The 20,380-nt window shown below is 39.5% G+C and overlaps 1 protein-coding gene across 3 annotated transcripts in view; it reads left to right on the plus strand.

Annotated features, from left to right (window-relative positions):
- Positions 1-20,380, plus strand: part of SHOC2 (SHOC2 leucine rich repeat scaffold protein) — a 64,501-nt gene that overhangs the window by 40,623 nt on the left and 3,498 nt on the right. For all 3 annotated transcript variants that reach the window (XM_040564147.1, XM_040564149.1, XM_040564148.1), the window contains exons 3-7: positions 1-138; positions 12,402-12,532; positions 16,003-16,191; positions 17,600-17,722; positions 19,797-19,934. In XM_040564147.1, coding sequence (XP_040420081.1) covers positions 1-138; positions 12,402-12,532; positions 16,003-16,191; positions 17,600-17,722; positions 19,797-19,934 — 719 coding nt within the window. The remainder of the gene's footprint in view (positions 139-12,401; positions 12,533-16,002; positions 16,192-17,599; positions 17,723-19,796; positions 19,935-20,380) is intronic.

Below are 20,380 nucleotides of genomic sequence, written 5' to 3' on the forward strand. Positions count from 1 at the left end.
GTGAGCTGTGTAACCTCATAACGCTGGATGTAGCGCACAATCAGCTTGAACACCTTCCAGAAGAGATTGGAAGTTGCACGCAGATCACCAACCTTGACTTGCAGCACAATGAGCTCTTGGACCTGCCAGAAACCATAGGTATGTAAGGAGGCTGGGGAAGGGAAAACAAATCACTATTTCAAAATGTTCATTAAGAGGAGCAAATTTACGAATAAGTGCTTGGTTGGCAGCTGTAGAATGACTGGTGTTCTGCTCAAGGCAACTTCATCATCGAGATTAGAAGCAAACTGTGCATCTTACTTTAAATGTAGTTTCTAGATTTTGGAATTATGTTATTAAATTTAGCTGTGTCACAGAGTCTGTGCAGCATTGTATGAGAAGGAGAGTTTTATATAGAAAAAAATCCTTCACTTCTAACTCCGATTTAAGGTGTTCTGTGAGCATGACTAAGTATTTGCAGCTTGTTTGTCCATTCTGTAATGAAATTAAGCATGTAAAGGAATAAAAGGCTAAAAGAGTATTAGCTGAAGATAAATACTTGGACAGATAGTTTTAACTAACACCCTTGGCTAAAAGAAAATAAAACCAAAAAGGTAAATGTTTTCAATGAATTCTGTTTACTTTATGCTTTTGGGTAGAATATTAAAATAGATTTTTTAAAAAAAACTTCTCAAGTCAACAAAGTAATTATTCTGTAATGCAATGAAATACAGAGGGTTTGTGAACTGAGGCTGGGAGGCTTTTTGGTCAGTTTCAGAATCTCGTGTAGCAGATTCTCTTATTTAATTTAGTCTGTTTTAAACAGATGGCAGAAAAAGATGCATGCTGTGATTTTAAAAAGACAAGAAAAAAAGACAAAAAAACAAGGCCATCATGATTTTAAGCCCTTCTTTGTCACCACAACATGCTTAAAAGAATATACGTTATCACTTAGGCAGTGTTTAATGTTCTTTAATGCGTAGTGAAGTGAATGAACAGAAGAGTGAAGAACCACTTAAAAACACTCCAGCTTTTCTTTTAGCAGTAAATTGTTGTGTGTAGTTGCTGTGGCTTTTTGATTAGAAAGTTTGACTTGAGCGGAGTTTACATTGATGAACTATCCACTCTAGCTAAATTTCCTTCCTGGTTTGATGGTATTTTTAAACTCTGGAGATCTCTTTCCATCTGGAATTTGCATCTAACTTACACAGTTTGTAAGCACAGCCTTTATTTCTATAGCTGTTTTGTAAATCTTACTGAAAACTGTTTTAAATAAAAATTTACATGTACTGTAAATTTCATATTTAGGAAGAGAGTTCTCTGGATAAGCTGTTAATTATGGAAAAAAGTCTTTAGGCAAGTTGGTTTCCATTGTACTGGATGGTGCCAAAGATGTACCGAGTTGTGTAGTGGTTGGCAGTCATTGAGCTTCCTTGCTTTACAAGGAAAGGTCCTTGGGTGTGAGAGAGACAGAGTTACTTAAGCTGTTAAGCCATTCGTGATAGATAGGAGGTTGCTGACTATGCAATCAAGACAGTTTGGACTCTTCTATTTCTCTAGGAAGTTACTGTAAAGGTAGGTTGCTTGCATTGAGTTTATACCTGGTCAAACTGGATTTCTGCATGTTTTCTTTGTTTTGTTTTCCCATTGCATTGTTTTTACAGTGTTTTGAAGTCATTTATTTTTAAATGCACACAGATGTCTCTTTACACTGCTTATCGGAGCTGAAGATCAGTGCTGTGTAGCTCAACAAACCACCAAAGACAGATGAATAATTACAGTGCACTCTCCTGCCTTTAACTTTGCACTGGTTAAGCTTTTGTTCCACTGGAAAATCCCTGTTGTTTGTGCTGATGAATGTGTCTAGTAGCTGAGCACCACATTTAAGTGAAAACTGAAAACCAGAGATCAGTATTTGTGTCGCATAAAGTGTAGCTCACAAATGGCCAGAACTGGAAACTTAAGGCAAAAAAGTTGAGCTCCAACTTAAATGATAATGATCAACCTACATTTATGCATGTTACAGAAAAGGCAGCCGTAGCCAGTTCAGCAGCATTGGCTTTAATTCTTAGTCATCACAGTTTTGGTTCAACATTAAAGCAAGTTGTGGCTTGATTTTTAGATTACAGCTTACTTTGCGGTTAGGATTGTTCAGCGAGAGAATTTGAGTACTGAGAAAAACACCGAGGCCGTCTCCTGGCCCCGAGACGTCTCCTGGCCCCGAGACGCAGGGGCTGGGCTGCAGGACACCCTGCCCAGCCTCTCGGCCGCTCTCGCCGGTTCCTGCCTCTTCCCTCGCCCGCCGATACCTGCCTGGCGCTGGGCATAGCTGCCATGTCTTGCAGCGCCTTCCCTCTGCCAGGTTTTGGCATGCTTGGTATAGAAGCACTGTCAGTGTTCCCCTAATTTACTCGAAGCAGCGTGGGGGTCGCACGCTTGGTACGAAAAAGACCAAACACATTTGCTCGTTATAAATATTTAATGCACTACAATCCTCCTGTTGTGGAAGAGACTTTCCATTACTGCCAGAGCTGTCCCCTCCTCCCCCGCTGACACCCTTCTGATGGAGGCCTGGTTTTGCTCGTGAGGGAAGTTTTTGTCAAGCTGCTTTGAAAAACCAGCAGCCCCTTTCGTTTTCTACTTCTCCTTCCCCCCCCAAACAGACACCCCTGACAGAAAAGAAAGTGAAAAACAAACAAACAAACTTGGAAAATGCTTACGTTTACTGTTGCTCTGTCTAACAAAGTTTTGGTTTTACCACAGAAAGATTCCTGGACCTGCCGATAAAAAAAATAAAAAGCTAATACTACTAAGAAGCTGTTTGTCTAACTACCAGTGCCTCCTGAACCGAGGCGGCGTTGGAAGGCAGGGACGCCGAAGGGTGACACGCAGGGGAGTGGCCGGGAGGGGATTATGCATCAGCAGTGATTACAGAGGTAGCAGAGCCAATATATCCACTCTGTAAAAATACAAAGTTCTCGGTTCAACTAACGCTTCATAAGCACGCCTTCTTGCAGTAGCAAATGTCAATTTTAGATATTAGTTGTCAGGAAGTGACCTAATGTCTTGCTTTACAGATATTGGCTTAATACATTCATATCTGTATCTCTGTTGATTGAAAATTGTAAAGTACTTTGTATATTAGGTCACTTCCTGCAAGAAAAATGAGCTTTGTGGAGCAGCTTAGCACATTCCAAGAGTTTCAAGTCCTAGAGTCAAAATCGTAGTGGGATCTTAGCTTCTTCGTGCTTTAGTTGCAAATTGCCCCCCTGCCGTGGGTGTTTTCTGGGGGGGTTTGGGGTGGGAATTAAAATCTGATTTTACTTTCAGGGGTTTATCTCTGCATAAGTACCTGGTGCACTAATAAGAGGGATTATCGAAAAATATATAGGGAAGTGAATTATCAAAATTAATAATTGGACTTTTGAGATAACAAATTTGGGGTAGAAGAAAGTGTTTCTGTTAGGTGACCATTGGATTAAACTAGCTTAGAAAATGTTGTGCTGCACATACCACGTTGTGAATGTTCGCTCTTTTTGAAGACTTTATTATAGCATTCCGTATAAATGTTTGCAATTTCTTGTTTAAAAGCTCAGAAATGCTTGTTTGAGAATGTAACTTTGTTTCTGTTGAATTTCTGCTTTTAAAGAACCAGATTCTTCAACTGTTTTGTAATTTTCCACTTCCATGTGTTTACGTGTGCAGCTTGATTATAGTCAAATGTGGCATATTCATAGACATTTAAGGCAACAGACATTTTAATACGAAAAAGAATAGTCAGTTGTAAATGTTCCAAAATGATGCTTTAAAAGCACAAAAAATTCTGTCACTGGATACACTTTCCAGTGTCTGACATGGCACTGTTCCTAAAATACGGTTAGGAGAATGAGAGGCATATTCAAAGCCTAGAATTCGTGCCCTTCGCTACGACAGAAGAGCTCAGAGCTGAAATCACAACTTTCACGAAAGCAAATACTCGGGGGAGAAGCTTTGCTGCTTTTGTTGTTGACGTCGAGCTACAAACTGTGCTGCTAGCTGCTTTACCTTCAGAGCGCTGCTCTGCTTTTATGCAAGTGGTTAATAAAACCCGGGAACAGAGCAGCACAGCTCATGCAGCTCGGGATGTACGACTTGTCGCTGTGACACCTTTAGGTCCCTAGAACTCCTCATAAAGATATTTCTATAGAAAAGTGAAACTACTTTATTTATTTTTTAAAGTACTGCAGGCTTAGCAAAAGCTGGAGAAGTCTCAGTCTGAAACTTCTGGTCTTAATGAGAAGCAGGCGAGCACCGCCAGCCCTTGGTGGCAGGGCTGCTGCTCAGGAACCGCGCGGCTGATCGCTTCCATTTCTTGCCATCCTGGTGGAGCAGAGGATAGGCACCAGCTTGGATGGCAATCTTCATGTCCTGAACATTGGAGCATGTACACGTAGTGCTTTGGTCAGGCGGGGTCTACTCGTTCAGTGCTTTCAGGATAAAGCCCATTTCCAGTCTCAAAAGGAGAGGAGAGATCTGGTCAGCACTTACTGTTCTTGGACTGTGCTGTTAATGGAGCATTTAAATTAGATTCTGTTCCTATTTGGCAATCACAATAAGCTTGCCTTTTCTCTACCTCCTCGAAAGCAGCGGCTCCCACTCTTCCCTTTTAGTTTTCAGGTTATTACAAACCTTTGTTGGTTTTCAGGGTGTTCTCATAAAGGGATGAAGTCGTGTCGTCTTCGCTTCTAGATTTAGTAAATACAAAGCAGTGAAACAGTCCCAAAATCCTGGGTGGCACGAAGGTGGGAAGTGCCTGCTCACTGCCTCCTGGGGGCTGAACTGGAGGGTATGGAGCAAAGCTGTGAGTCGCCAGCCCCCAAAGGACTAAAAGCAGCCCGCCCTTACTGCAATGGGTGGGTAACGCGTAGGTGTCAGTGTTTGCACAGCTTGTTGTGGGTGCTGAAAGCTCGCGGGCTCCCAGGACAGCATGACAGTTCCACAGAAGAAAACTATCAGTTGCTGCTAACTCCAGGGAGTTTGCGAGCCACACGTTGTTGAATCTTCCCCAGGCTCCAGGGGAAGTTTCAGGGTGTGCTTTCCCTTTCCTTAGCTGCTTCTCTTGGTGTTGGCTGTTGAGCTTTTCTTTCCGGAGAGAAGATACTTGTGAGTTAGGTATACATTGTTCTTGGTGATCAACTTTTTTGTGAAATTCAAGATCTATATAAATGTTTTTAGTATTCAGTTGAAAAGGAAAGTAAGACTGCCAAAGAAAAAGAGTGAAATAAATTTCAGGTGCTTTGTGTTGTTGTATGAAACATGAATTGAGAAAAATGTAACAATTTCACTGATAATCCAGAGCAAGTCCCAACTGTTGCTTTTGACTGTTGCAGTCAAGTGTTTTTGTATCATTTTCACATCATTTTCAGCTAATTATAATTTCCGTTTTTGTTTCAATAAATAATCTTCAGTGCAAGCCTGGTATATAATTAGATAACACATGTATTCTTCTGTAAGAATTAGGCCTGCTTCTATTGGCTTATTAATTCTGAGTTTATTGATTTGATCTGTATTTATGAAAATACTTCTTATTTTGTATTTTGGTTGGATATTCTTTCTGGTGAGACTAGGATGGGGACTGTTTATTTTAGCGAATGTGCATACCATCACATGGTAATGAGATGCAGAGACCGGTATGGAGAGATGCGTTATAACTGCAGCTCAGCATTTTCAGGGTGATTTGTATACTGTAGGAAGAAAAAGCCCATAATCTTATATGTAAGAAGCAGGCAGGAAGGAAGAGTGATTCAAAGGAATCAAGGCAAGCAGGTCTCTTAGCTAAGTGCATTTTGATGAACACATGTTAAAGGAAGTTGAATTTTCATGGCTTAGAGACAGTTTCAGAAACATGTCGCTCTTGTTTGTGCTCTCTTGCCTTACACAGGTGTTGTGCATGGTACATGTCAGATACTTTAGCCTCTGCCACTCAGTTTTTGCCAGCATCTTACATATTTCACACATGCACTCTGCAATGATTTTGGTCTTGAATCACAGTTGGAAAAACAAGTAGTGGTCATGCTTTCGTCTCCCTGAAATAATGAAGGAAACCCGTCTTTAGTTGATACTGTTAGATTGAAAATAGAGGAATCTCTGCTCTCTTCAAATGGCATTTAACTTGGTAAGAGTTGTAGAGATTCATTTTAAAGTGATGATAGATTTTTAATAGATTAACATCTTACTGGAGAATTTCTCAAGGAGAATTTCTCCGGAGAGTTGCATAAGAAGCATAATGCACTTTGGTTTGAGCAGAACAAAAAATGGTGGGCGCTATTGACCGTGTAATTGGAGTGTCTGAATCTGTCTCCTACACTGGCCTGATGCATCAAGAGGTATTGGTGGTCAGAAAGAAAAGTTTGAATAATTTTGCTATTAAGGCAGTAATATCCAGAGATTGCAAGTAAAACTTGCAATTGTTTGAATTGTTGTTCAACAGTCTTAAGCCTGCTGTACCTTTGCATTTGGAAAAAATATGATTGCATTTCATGCTTTGGCTTTGGTAGTTGGTAGCACTAATCAGGAGGGGTTTCTTTTCTATAGTTTTTCTGATTTGTTGCCTCCCATTGTCCTCCAGATCACCTTTCTGTTCCCATCCGCAGTTCTCCTGAAACATCAGTGATTAGGCAGAGGAGTGGGAAACATCTCAGATGAGCATCGGATGAGAAATGACTGTAGGATTTTGTTCTGCTTTCCTCTGCAGTATGCTTACTGAGGTCATGTTCAGGATGGCTTGTCTGGCCAGTGGCTTCTCTCTCTAGCAGTGCTGGATGTCCGTAGGCATGGTTTGTGCTTCAGGAGTGCAAGTGAAGATCAAAATGGTTTATCTAAAGCCTTTCATTTTACTCCACACCTACCAGGGGAAATCCTTTCCTTTCTGACAAGAGGTTAGATTGTCAATGACAATGATGTCAACATGTCAACAGCTCCTTTCACCTAAAAAAATCTGTGAAACTGTTCAACAATTGTCATGGAGTATGGCTGACATCTGGAAAAATTAATACGTACTAAGCACAAAGCGTGATATAGGCGACTTGTAGTTTGCCTTACGGCTATTTTAGGCTATGAGCACTGCTGAAATGTTTGAACAGTGTTTAATTTCTATCCATAGTTGGCCACATCTAGTTTGCCTGGTCTCTCCTTTAAAGTTTTCAACTCTTAACGCCCTTGGTCTTACCTTCTTCGGGATTTATAATTATTCTTTAATATATTTTTAAATTTATTTTTTAATTATTTTTTTTTTAATTTTTAATTTAATTTTTTTGAACCTCTTGTGACTTTTTCTTCCATATTGTCATCTTTGTTATTTTATACAGCATTAAGGATATGCGGTGTTTTAAGGCTAATCAATGACATCTGGTACCTTTTGTGGGCAAAATAATTTATCTCCCTTAGAAGAAAATTCCTTAGTGATTTAAGTGAGTTGAAATATGTATGAAAATAATGTATGTATGTATGAAATAATGTATAGTAATGTAAAGTAAGTTCTTTGGTTGCTACTTATAGCATGCAGAGTTTAGTCAAATCGAAATCTAAGAATATTTATCAAAGCTAGATCATCAAAAATACTCGTGAGCCATGTTTGTAGTTGAGTCATGTGATTATCTGTTCCATGCTGAAGTTCATGTATACTTATCACAATCTTTAAGGGAAGGGTTTTTGATGTGCGCAGCTCTTTTAGTTAAATTTGCATGTTAATGCTATCTGCAATAGGATTTTCTCTAGCAAACATATTTTAAGTTGATCAGTATGTTTCCGGTATTTTTAGGAAAAAGCAACTGGCAAACTAGCTTGATGAACTAAGTTGCGTAAATCAGACTAATTGCTCCATGTTTTAGTAATGATACAGTAATATTTTGCAGTAAATAATGACCCTTCATCTAAGGATAGTGAATTTGAAGGATTATTTTAACTGAAGAAGGGAGAAAGAGGCGTGATGAATCTCAGAAAAAAGAGCATTTGTCACCCCCTTTAGATGGTGCTGGTAAGACTTTGAAATAGGAATTTGGATTTCTTTCTATTATTTAATGCTTTGGATCCCATTTCTCTTGATTTTGAAATATTCAAGGAAGAGATGTTGCTCCTAATTAGAGAACTGCTTCAAGTGGTCTTTCTGAAAAGCGTGTTTAGGTGAGCATGGTTTTCCGCTTTATTTCAGTCTTCCCTTCTTTTGGGGAGTAGCTTGCACTGGGTTTTTTTCTTTAACGTTTGTGAGGTATCTTTAATAAAGAATTTAATTTAAACTGGAGTCCCATTTGTAGTAGCAGGATTTAATTTAATGGTTTTAGATTTACGTGCTTCCAAGTGACTTTTAATTAATTTCTGTGTAAATTAAGAGAGACCCGTATTCTCCGCAGCGAGGTGACCGGGAGTTCTGCGCTCAGGGCGCTTCAGAACTGAGTGCAGCGAGATGGGTGTCACGCCGGGCAAGGTGAAGCCTGCTGATGGGTGTCAGTACGTCTTGCCTGTAATAAAATATGACTGAAGCAATTGCTACAAAGGTGGCTGTGTGAAAAGTGACTCCTAAGAGTGACTGTTCATGCAAACAGTCGAGCTAAGACAATTGTACAGTGACTTCCTTGTGCCTGGCATGAGTTCAGGGCTTAGGTCGGCTTTAGTATGATGTTGAGAATTACCTATGAACGGGGTGATTGAGTTTATGAGCTCTTTTTTTGGAATGGGCTTCCTAAGAAAAACTCTTGGAAGGGTTTTTAGTTGTTGCTTTTTCTGCCAGTAGCTGCTTTTCAGTTGTGGTTATCAAACTGTCACATTCGTGAACATCTAGTGCTGCATCTTCTGAGTCACCCTGCCTGCAAGGGGCTGTTGGAGAGGAACCACAGAGGTATGGTTTTGGTGACAAAAGTACAGCCGCAGATGATCCTGATTGTCTGACTGCCCGAACTGATCGTGATCAGCTGGTACCTTCCGCGCCTCACTTCTGGTGTGGTAGATTCGGCCTGACAGCATGCCAGTTGAGGGCTTAATGTGGTGCCATATCACAAACCGGTAGCTAAACTGGAGAAGAGGTAGGGGAGCACGGGGACGGTGAGGTGGCTGGGGAGCGGGGTGAGGAAGATGGCAGCAGGCCGTGCTGCGGGGCCTGCGGGCCTTTGGCCCTGCCCCCTCCGGGCCCCCCCCGACAGCTGCTGGTTGGCGGTATCGCTGCGGCTCGGGGCAGCAAAAGCAAACGTCTGGAGACAAAACTTCCTGATGGCACACACACGCATAAATAAATAAATTAATAAATCTGACCCTCGTTTTGAAGAATGTAGGCTCCCCTTTTGGGGGGAAAAAAAAAAGCATGGGGGAGAAGTTTTAACATCTTGAGCAGAGGGAAGAGCTATAAGGATCATCCTGTTCTGTGAAGAGAAGACTATGCTGGACAAGCCAAGTCTTACCAAAATAAAAGCCGATCGGGGCTGCCGACTATGATACGTTCACAGTGAGGCATGAATACGAACGCTGAAGAGGATGAAAAGATACCTGAGTCTTGTTGACACAAGACAAAATGGCGATGAGTTGGCCATAAAACTGGCTTGAAATCAGAAGGTGGCCTGTGTTGACTGGGTCGGTGGGTGCAGGACAGCCTTTCCAGGAGCAGGAGAGGTGCTGGAGATGAAGCTCCAGTTGAAATCATGCTGCTTGTGTTGCCATTCCCAGGAAGAACTAACCGTATTATTGCTGTGCTGTGTAAAACAGTCACGAAAAGGTAGGACACGTAGGATGCGTGTTCTGTTTTTCCTGTGGTATGCCTTTCCTGTGGAGGAGAAAGATTTCTGCAAAAGAGAAAACAAAAGTTTATTTGAGAAATGCTATTCATGATGAAAATTGTATTGAGAGCTGCTACTTATGCCTCCTTTTTGACAACGCTATGAAGACAACCAATGTGTATCGTACTCTCCTGGAAAATTAAGGCATAATTTGACTCTCTATAACGGCTGCCTTGTTTTGTTTTTCTCAAATGCCACGTTGCTGGTGGGAATGGAGCCATAGCCATCCAACCTGTGCTCGCAATCTGGAATCGGCGTAGCGACGTTGTATTGCTAAGCAACAGTTGGCATCATGCTGTCTGCTCGAGCCAGGCCCTCTTTGTTCTCCTTGAGAGTGCCCGAAAAATCAAGATCAGCATGCAGCTCAAGGTTTAAGTAGTGGAAAAAAATAAATTAGTATCTTATGTTGTGTAAAGTTTATCGCTTGTTTTGTAAGTAAAGTGTTAAATACTAATTCAGAGAAACACAATCAGGGTGTGCTTTGTTCATCGTAGAGCAGCGAATCCTAATGATCGTGGTGCTTTGCAATAGGATGTGCGTCTTGTGGAGCGAGGCCAGTGTCCTGTATGGACAGATCTTGCCGAGTATGGCATGAAATAGCTGCTTTGCCCATGAATGCGCATTTTGATACTAGTGGATTGTAGGTTCAAAGCAGGTCTTAAGTATTCTGCTTAGTGTGTGTATATGTGCTGTAGGATTTAAAACCAAAATATGACAATTTGTGCATCAGAGAGCAATATTGATAGCCCTGGATTTTAAATGCCTTTTTTGGTTAAGGGGGAAGACTTATTTCGCTGCTTCTGTCAAAGTAAACTGTAGACTTGCTCAGAAAGAAAGCACTTACAAAAATCCCAGTGGGAGATGGTGTTAGTTAAGCAGCTCCAGGTGGCTACCTGTTGTTTAAACTTTTGTTTTGTTATTGACAATACCAAGTGAAATTTGTTGCTAAGCTTGTTAGCTAGACAGTAGATAACACACTGAAAATTTGTCATCTTTTCTTTCTTGATTTGTAAGACCTGGACATTTTTTTTCTGTGGAAAGCTTTTTTGGACTTTTGCCTCTCACTGTTCTTATGAATCTCCTTTTTAGTAACTACAGTGAATCATTCAGCATTTCCAGTTTTCAGTTTTTGTTAGGTACGCTCCCAGTCTAGCTGCTCAATGATTTAGGGTCAATTCTTAACAGTATATTTTGACCAGTCCAGAGAGTTCAAGGAAGAGGTATTTTGCCATTTCCTTTACTCAGACTTTTCCTCTGTCTAGTGAATTTCACTATGCTATTCCTATTAATTTTCATTCTCCATTTCTTTTTTAGATTCATCTCTTGCTTCCAAGCACATTTCATACGCTAATTTGCTTCTTCATTTGCTGTGTTCTGATAACCTTTGTAGAAGTTCATATGTGTAGATATTAATATATCCTTCAGTGCATGAGTAATTGCTCAGACTATACATATAAGGATCCCTTCATTTTTTATTAGTATTTTTAAAATATTTTTGGTTATTCTTGCTACAATTGAATCTTCTCTTCCTTTTATAGTGTATCTTTCTGGTACTTCAATATGCAGAAGAAATAGGTTGTCCCACGAGTGGTTGTAAAAATGTAAAACAGTCTAAAATAGTGAATGTTTTGCAAAGACTAAGCATGTGAATTTGTTCATAAGCTTCTGATGCTGAAACGTACATGTGCACAAACATGCTTTCTAAACATGAGACAGAAGACTTTGCGCTGTTCTTTATACTATTTGTCAGATGACTTCTTAGAGAAGTTCCGTGCCTTATTACCTGCAGGAGAGTACCAAATGCCCCAGGACTGTATAGGTCAAAGACATCCTTAAGCACTTGATTTTGGCCTTGAGTGCTTGTTATCTGTTAAAGGTTGGAGCTAAAGGGATCTTCACATAGGAAATTTTCAAGATGCAAGCTTCTCAAGGTTTTTTCTTTAGACAGAAATACAGATCAGGTGGGACTGTCAGCCTGGCAATATCGGGAAATATTTTTAAAGCACTGTCATCCAGATTTTTGCAGACTTCTCCCAGACTTTTCCCTCAGTATCATTTGAAAAACTTGGAAGATTTTTTTTTCCCCATCATCACTTTTTAAGACTGTGTTGCTTTTGGAGGATAGTAAAGTCTTGGTGTTGTGTGGTTTTTCCCCACCCCCTTCGCCCCCTGTAGAGGAAATTGTTTTGCCAGAACCTAAGCTGTGTGAAGTATGCCCAAATTCTGGTAATATGAGTCATGGCATTCAGTGATGCTATGTGTACATTTTTTTGAAAAACAGAAGTTATTTTGGGGATATTGAAAATGACAGAGTTCTTTGGTAGAAAGATCAGGATGGAATACTTCTCCAATAGGATGTAGGCTTTCCTTTCGTTGCTTACTGTATCATGTACAAGTTAAGAATAATGTGTGGCATGTACAATTACTTCTCCTGCATTGTTGATGTCAGCATTAGAAAGCACGGTAAGCTATGAGTGTTGTGTTCAGGGATGACAGCTCCATTTCACCCTGTGAAAAGTTTGAAGTGTAAAGTGTGAGACTACAGAAGAATCAGAAGCCAAACCGTTTTCTGTTCCTTGGTGTTAATATAATGATGTATTAATAACTGTTTCCTCCCTCTAGGAAATCTGTCCAGTCTAAGTCGTCTTGGCCTGAGGTACAATAGGCTGTCAGCAATTCCGAAGTCTTTAGCAAAATGCAGTGAACTTGATGAACTGAATCTGGAGAACAACAACATCTCTACTTTACCAGAGGTGAGAGTTAGAGGGGAGTGGGTTTGGGAGGGAATACGTTGTAAGGCGTCTTTGTTTTGTAGAGGATTTGCAACATGTCAAATCATTTCATTTTGCCTCGCAACTCTGAGGAATACCCTTTGTTTTAATCTACATGTGTAACATGAAATACTGCAAGTTCTGTGCGTATTAAGTTCTTCTATAGTAGTTAGATATGCCTATGTCACACAACTTCCGTCAGGAGTAGGAGCAGTACATGTGATTGAATTGGCTGTCCTGAGTCACTTCAGGAAACCTTAACTAAGGAGCCCAGGTTCCCATCATTTGAGCTGTGTAAGAGGTGTTTCGTGGAAGAAGTAGAAGTAGAAAAAAAGTAAAAAGGATAACTATACCTAATTAAGGCAAGAATGACCTTTAAGAGAGTGAATAAAGTGTGCTTACAGCTACTTACTTGGCTTTAGCATTCTCATTTTAACATGGAAAACCATATGCTGTTGGCACTGATGGGGTATCATCCAGCTACTCATTGATGCACCTTTCATAAGTTACAAAAAAATAAAAATTTGTTTCAGTTTCCAGCGACTCTGCAAGGATCACAGAACAGGGAAGAGAATCGGTTTTCATGCTTTTCTTTTCATAGTTGTTGCACTTGGTTGTTTTACCCTGGTCTCTTGCTTCAAGCTTAGTGTGGGAGCAAAGAAAAAGTTCATTGTTAGAAGTTCTGGAGTCACCTTTTCAGTCTCTTCAAGCAACACGTTTCCTGAATGGAGTGCTTTGTTAACGCTGAGGTGGAGACACAAGTCCTAGTCCCCAGTGCATCTTTATATTTGGCTGTACTCCTTCTCAGAAATTCCCTGAAACTCGCCTCATTGGCCTTCAGTTTCACAGTCCTGGATAGGTGTGGTACTTGGTTACAGACCATTTTTTCAATACAGTTTTGGTGTCTGCATACTTTCAAACTATTTATACTGCTGGGTTATACATTTCATCCTGATTTTTTTTTTCCTTTTCATAATTTCTTGAGACTGATTTATCAGGGCAGCAGATTGTAAGATGCTTGACTGCATGCTTTTGGTGCTAGTAAACATTTAGAGGAAATGTTTGAATTGAAGCATTAGTGCCTGGGCAGAATTGCTTGGACAACAGAAAAAAATCTGATGTGATTTATTCTTATCTTGGATGTTTCTTCCATTGATTTAGAATTGTTTGGAGATTAAAGCTGCAAGACAAAGCATAGAGTTTACATTCTATTCTGTTTTAATGGTGGTCCAAACTGCTTTCCTAAGCTGAAAAAAAGAGAGATTTCTATAAATCACTAGCATCAAAGAGGTATATAAAAACTATACATACAAGAAAAAAAACAAATACATTTATAATTAAATTTGGAGTTAGGCAAATTATTCATAGTAACAAAATGTCATGACCTTTTTCTTTCAGATAAATTTTTAAACTCAGCAATGATAGACTGAAGACAAAGAATTTAATAAATGTTTGGATAAAACTATCATTTAAGGAAATGCCACTGAGTGAAAGCCACCAGGCTGCTTTTAAAATGAGAACTAAGCCCTTCCCACCCAGACATATTATAAAAGCAACTATGGTGTAATTACAAAAAGATAATGTGAAGATGATTGCTTGTTTTTAAAATATGTTCAATCCTAATACAAAACTATTTGAGACTGTGCTGACTTCTTCACGTATTTGCCAATAATTTGTTACCACCTAAGCAGCTACCTTGCAGAAGTGTATCATTTATACTGTAATCAGCTTAAAATAAAGCATTCCTTGCTATAATACAAAGAACTGTATTTGTTGAAGAAACTTAGGAATTTCAAAACATAGCTGAGGCTGCTGACACAATGCCTAATAAATATTTTATCTTAAAAGGGTGGGTTGGGAAAAGGCAGCACTGCCACAGTTTTCACAGACATAAGAGCATTGCTCTTTTTGTACTGCCAAAGCTCTCTTGCTTCCCTTCAAATGTGTTTAATTACTCTAGGCTATTAGAGTATATTAGCTAACATTTTTAATATTTTTTGTATGGATGCAGACTTGAAAAAATGGCTTTAGGAAATGCCAAGATGCATTTGAAGCCATAAAGTGTTTCTGTAACAGAGCTCAGGGACTGCCTAACCCTAGCACAAAGAGTATCAGTTAAGTAAAGTATAGCTAGAAGCAGTATTTCCTACTCAAAGGTTGTATTAGTAAATGATAAGGTTTTAATGACTAATACTGATTTATAGATCCATTATTTTGTCTGCAGGGGGAAACCTGCTTTAATGATGCTTACTGAGATGCCCCCAGAATTGTATTTTGATGCTTAAAAATTTTAGCCGTGACATGTAGACAATTCCCTATTTAATCCTGTTTTACTTACAGCAATGTTAGTAAAGAGTTTAGAAGAGAAAACTGACCAAAGCTTTCCTGGTGAAAGCAGCAAAAACATGTTCTTAAAGTTTTTACGGTGCATGTAGCACTGTAATCGCCATCCAGAAAGACTGACACTAGAAGTACGGTCGGAATCATTATCTTGTTACCGCTCTTTCCTGATTGCTGATGTTGCATTATTTATGGTACGTAATGCCACACATAAATCTCCGATTCCTGCAATACTTAAGCAAATAGGGCTGAATTCAAGTTGGCATGGTAATAAGCAAAGGTGACGCTTTCAGCAGTAATTTAGCTCTCATTATTTATCCCCGTGGTTCCAGCAACGTGCTTGGCGCGTAACTAGCGGGTAAACCCTGCGGTTCGTGCTGCTGAGATTTCGGAGTCAGCTTAGCTGGTGAGGAGGGGTACGATGAGGCTGTGCACTCAACGGGCAACCATTGCCAACTGGTTAGCTCCAGTTTAGCTGTTCCTTTCTGAAGAGGGATGAAGAAAAAGGTGGAGTAATAACTATTTAGGAATATTTTGGAAATAGGAGAAAAAAAAAAAAAGGGATTTTCAAAGCAATTTCCAAAGGAGGTATCTAATACCTGTTTGAAGAGCAGCGTGTGCAGTTGGTACCTCTTTGGGCCCCGCTCTGAGTTGAGAGCAGAGCTCAGAGCTAAGCGATCTGCGGCTCAGCGCCGTGGGCTGTGCATCCCCCAGAGCCAGGACGTCTGATGGGGGCATGCTGCTGGCTGGGCCTGCTGCCTGTGGGCTTCAGAGTTGCCCAAGTGGTAGCAAGGTGTGACTGAAAAATTCCTTTCTGAGGATGAAAGCGTTGCAAAACCTACTCAACTTGTGCTTTCAAATGTGGCATCTTTGCTTTTTTGTATATATCCATGTATAAGGAAAACGGGGGAAATAACGTAAAGGTTGATGACTGTGAGGGGAGATTGCTGCTGATGGAAGTTTTATCAAATTTAACCCTGCTCTGTGTGTTGCAACATGTATTTGGGGGATAGACTTCGGGGGGAAGCATTTCTAATTAGACCCGTGAAGGAAAAGAGCTGTATTCAAATAAATCTGTCCTAAGTTCCCGGGTGGTTTTCTTCTCTCTGCAGGGTCTTTTATCCAGCCTTGTCAAACTGACTAGTTTAACGCTGGCCAGGAACTGCTTCCAGTCCTATCCTGTGGGTGGCCCGTCCCAGTTCTCCACAATCTACTCTCTCAATATGGAGCACAACCGCATCAATAAAATCCCCTTTGGAATTTTCTCTAGAGCTAAAGTATTAAGTAAGCTGAACATGAAGGTGAGGCACAGAAACATGCTGCTGTTTGTAAAATCAATGAGGAGCACTGTTCCCTATTCCCTGAATTCTGGCAAGCCTAACGATTTAAGGAATGAATTTATCATGCTCAAGTGGGCACTGCTGCTGTTAGACATTGAAACCATTCTGGATTGGTTTAAAAATGTACTGTCAAAATGTTATTGAGTTGTCTTTAGTTTTGGTAGTTAATCTTTTGTCACATTTGCTGGAGTTTGAACAGTAACAAAGTGAGCTGCAAAGTTTTCTAATAATCAAATAAGATGTGAGCATGTATTGCAACTTATTTAAAACAAAATTAAGTAATGTTTTTAAGATGTTTTCTTTCAAAACCTAAGTTTGGAGGATGTTTGCAGTAGTTTCAGAACATGCAGGAAAAAGGACCTTTAAATCTGTGCTATGAACACGTAGAGAACAGAGAGTGAAGAGAACCAGGGAAAAGAGATGATATTTTTCAATAAATGGGTTTAAGTTCTTGAAACAAATTATTAAAAAAAAAAAAAGTTTCAGCAGAAATTAAGCTCAGCAACTATCTTAGAAAAATTTTGGCACACATGCATTCTCAGTTTTCATTATTACTATTTGCTTGTAGCACGTACCCATCTGTAACTTTGCATGTTTACCAGGACTTTGACTTTTTTTTTTTGAATATATGGTGCCTGATCTAAATCATAGGAGCATTTTGAGTGGTAGGATGTTTAGATTAATTTCAGATGATTTTACTCTGGGCCCTTAAGGTATATTTCCATTGTTTTCTTTTTTTTTTCTTCCCCACCTCCCCTAAACCACGTGTATCTGTTGATTTCAGACTGAGCTATGAAGCGCTGCTGGCTGTTCCCTGTGTCCCAGCTCGCACAGCCACGTAGTTAGAGCCTTGAGTAATGTCTTTGCTTTCGTTGTTTTGTAACTACCTCGCTTTTTTTTTTTTTGTTAAATGGTTGGAAGAGGTGGTGTTGGAGTTTTATTATTTTTTTTTAATCAAGCTCCATATATTTTTAGTATTTCAGCATTGCTGATAGCAACTTTGCAAGTTATGGTGAATTCTCCATCCTTTTTTTTGTCTCCATTGTATTCAGCAATGAAAGGGAAAAATGTTTTAACTACTGGGACATGCGATCTTGGGATATACGTACTTCTGATTTTAACACTTGACTTCATGTTAGTAACATAGAATCAACTGTAGATTGTAACTGTAGGTTGGGACTGCTTATTATGTTTGTTTATGTTGAGGAATTAAAAAAAGGGCGAGGGAGTTGTCACCTTTTTATTCTTCTGATTTAATTATCTACTATTTTGTTGTGAAGTATGTTATAAGCCATTTGTTTAATCTCTCAGATGCCTTGTTGACATCCTGCAAATGCAGACCCTAAATGTTTGATATGTTAAATCACAGGACAATCAGCTGACCTCTCTCCCGCTGGACTTTGGAACTTGGACTAGTATGGTAGAACTGAACTTAGCGACTAACCAGCTCACAAAAATCCCTGAGGATGTGTCTGGGCTTGTTTCTCTTGAGGTGAGAAGAGTATAAATGAACAGCTACTTGAATCCCTGCAAATAAGCATTTTCTACTCCAGGTATAAGTAATGTTATTTGGGGTCAAATAAGGCCAAACGAATGCGTGTAGGTATGGTATTTAAATAGATCTATTTGGTCTCTTTATGGTTGTTGTGAACTTCTTCAGACTGTAGATGAATGTGCACAAAGGGTTATTGCATACATATTTTTAATTATATAGAAAGAAAAGTTTTCAACAGAAAGTTATTGCTGGAAATTAAATGGCTCTGAACACAGTTTTAATTCTTGGAGACACCAGCATGGAAACAGACAGCATCAGAAAAACACAATGAAATGGTCTTTAGTCAGAAGTGTCTTGAACACAGCCCTGTGAACCTTGTAAGCAGCCAGGTGGGAATTCTCCTCAGCCCTGAAGGAGTAAGAGCTCTGTAGACGGAAATCATGAACTACACCTGTCTTGTCCCCTATACCTGTTTCTCAAGGTACCATCGGTAAAGATGGTCAAACTTAATTGTCTTGGAGGGACATAAGAATAGAGGTGCTTGTTGGGGCAGCTCTGACATGTTATTAGGGGACTTCACAACCTCTGTGAGCCAATGGGAAAAGTACAACAGCAAATAGTATATTTGAAATTGCAAGTTTTCAGTGTGGCTGCTGCTCTGAATAATTAATCACTTGTTTAGTCTGAGGCAAAGTTGATATGGCAGAGCTATAGCGCTTTAGTAGCCCAGTTTTCGTTAAGCTAAGGCTTGGGCTGATTGGACTGGGAAGCTGGTAATCTCTGACAGCTGGATTTGTGGGTGGTCTGCTAGCTGCCAAAGCTAGGGAGCTGCGCAGTCCACAAAACCATTAGCGCTATCTTTCTCTGTAATTAAAGAATCAAATACAAAGAGCTATTTGGGCAGTGTTTACGCAAAAGTGAAGGTTCCCACAGCAGTGCTAAGTCAGCTGCCTTGCGTGTAGGTAATATTTTCTGTTCCTGCCTTTGTTTCTAGATATGCGATTAGAGCGTTATTATTCTTACCGTTGTGTATCTCAACACATAAAGGAAGGCCACTGTAATATTGCTTGTTCCAATGCTAAATTTTTGGCTTTTATTCGTTTTGATTTTCACTTTTGATGTTATCCTTGTTTTCTGTTCTGTTTCTGCCTTCAGTGTTTCCAGGCTCCATGAAGCTAGTGAGTGTGAGATTGTTGAACCTTGCCATTTGAAACTGTCCAGCCTAGCAGGGATGAGCCTCTGCACTGGGTGCTCTTCCACACTTTTGTTTTGGTCTGCCGTGTTAAATAACTAGATAATAGCATTGTTTAATCAGTGATTACCTTACTGCTCACTGTGTTATTGTGAGGCTTGATTGTTTCTAAGGACTGTTAGGCTTGTCTGAAGCAAAATGGTTTACTAGTATAACTTGTGACTCAATGAATAACTCTGTTAGTTGACATTGCAAATGAGGATACATTTGCTGAATGTAGGATATTTATAATTCAATTTAGAAAGAAGGGGAAACATGAGAAGATAATACTCTAGTAGGGGTGAGTGTGTGGTAGGAGACCATTTTAGAAAGCCAATGGATATCTACCCAGTGTTCTGCTTAGGTGCTCCGATCTGTACGTTCACTTGCTGCTACTCCTACTCAAAAGGACACAGGGAGAAAAGAAAGTACTCAGCTTTTCAAGGGGGACCTTGTAAGCACAGCAAACAATGTAAAATATGAGTTTGAGGATAGCTATGAGGAAGGATTACAAAATGATAGGAAAGCCCATGAAAAAATAGTTTTTCTTTCTTTGTTTGCAGAAATAAATGTTCTCTGGTTTTGGTTTGCATTTATTGTTATTCTGTAAAATAATATTTGAAATAATTCTGCCATTGATCTATGGATTTGTACCATTTACAGACTTTTTTAAAATAATCACTGATTTGGGTTTTTTAGATTTTTCAATTTGCTTCCATAATTTTGTCTGAATCTTGGACTTCATTACTTGAGAATTTAAACAATCCTGTCTTATTATATTATAATATAGCCTGTCTTGTTGTTTACTTATTGCATTGCTGAAATTCTTTTTTTTTGAAGGTTCTTATATTGTCAAACAATCTCCTAAAAAAACTTCCCCATGGAATTGGAAATCTACGGAAACTCCGAGAGTTGGATCTAGAGGAAAACAAACTGGAATCCTTGCCAAATGAAATAGCTTACCTCAAGGATCTGCAGGTGAAACAATAATTGGCAGAGATAAACATCTTATATCCTTTATTTACACCATACTGTTTTAATTACAGCTAGTTTGGTGAGGGAAACTATTCTGGATGGATATAGAACCAAAAGTTAAGAATCTTTCACAACTTCCTCCCCAATCTGCCCCCACTAGTTCTTCCCCAGATTCATCAGCTGATTTCGAACAAACAAATTTTAAAGAGCTTTACTGTGGTGCACCGTGAGTACGATACTACAACGGGAATAGCTTCTGTGGTTTCAGTCATGTTCATGAAAACTTTTATGTTTAGGATGGAAAGCGTGTGTTTTAATATTATGTACTGTTATATTTTTGTTACGTTTAGTGATGCCTAGTAGAGTTCTGAAATGTTGAGACGTAGAAATTTTTTGTTCAAATGCTGGAGATAGAAACCACCATGTTATCAGCCATGTATCTTGTTTTT

Source organism: Cygnus olor, chromosome 7 (genome assembly GCF_009769625.2).
Source record: "Cygnus olor isolate bCygOlo1 chromosome 7, bCygOlo1.pri.v2, whole genome shotgun sequence".
In the NCBI taxonomy this organism is placed as follows: Eukaryota; Metazoa; Chordata; class Aves; order Anseriformes; family Anatidae; genus Cygnus; species Cygnus olor.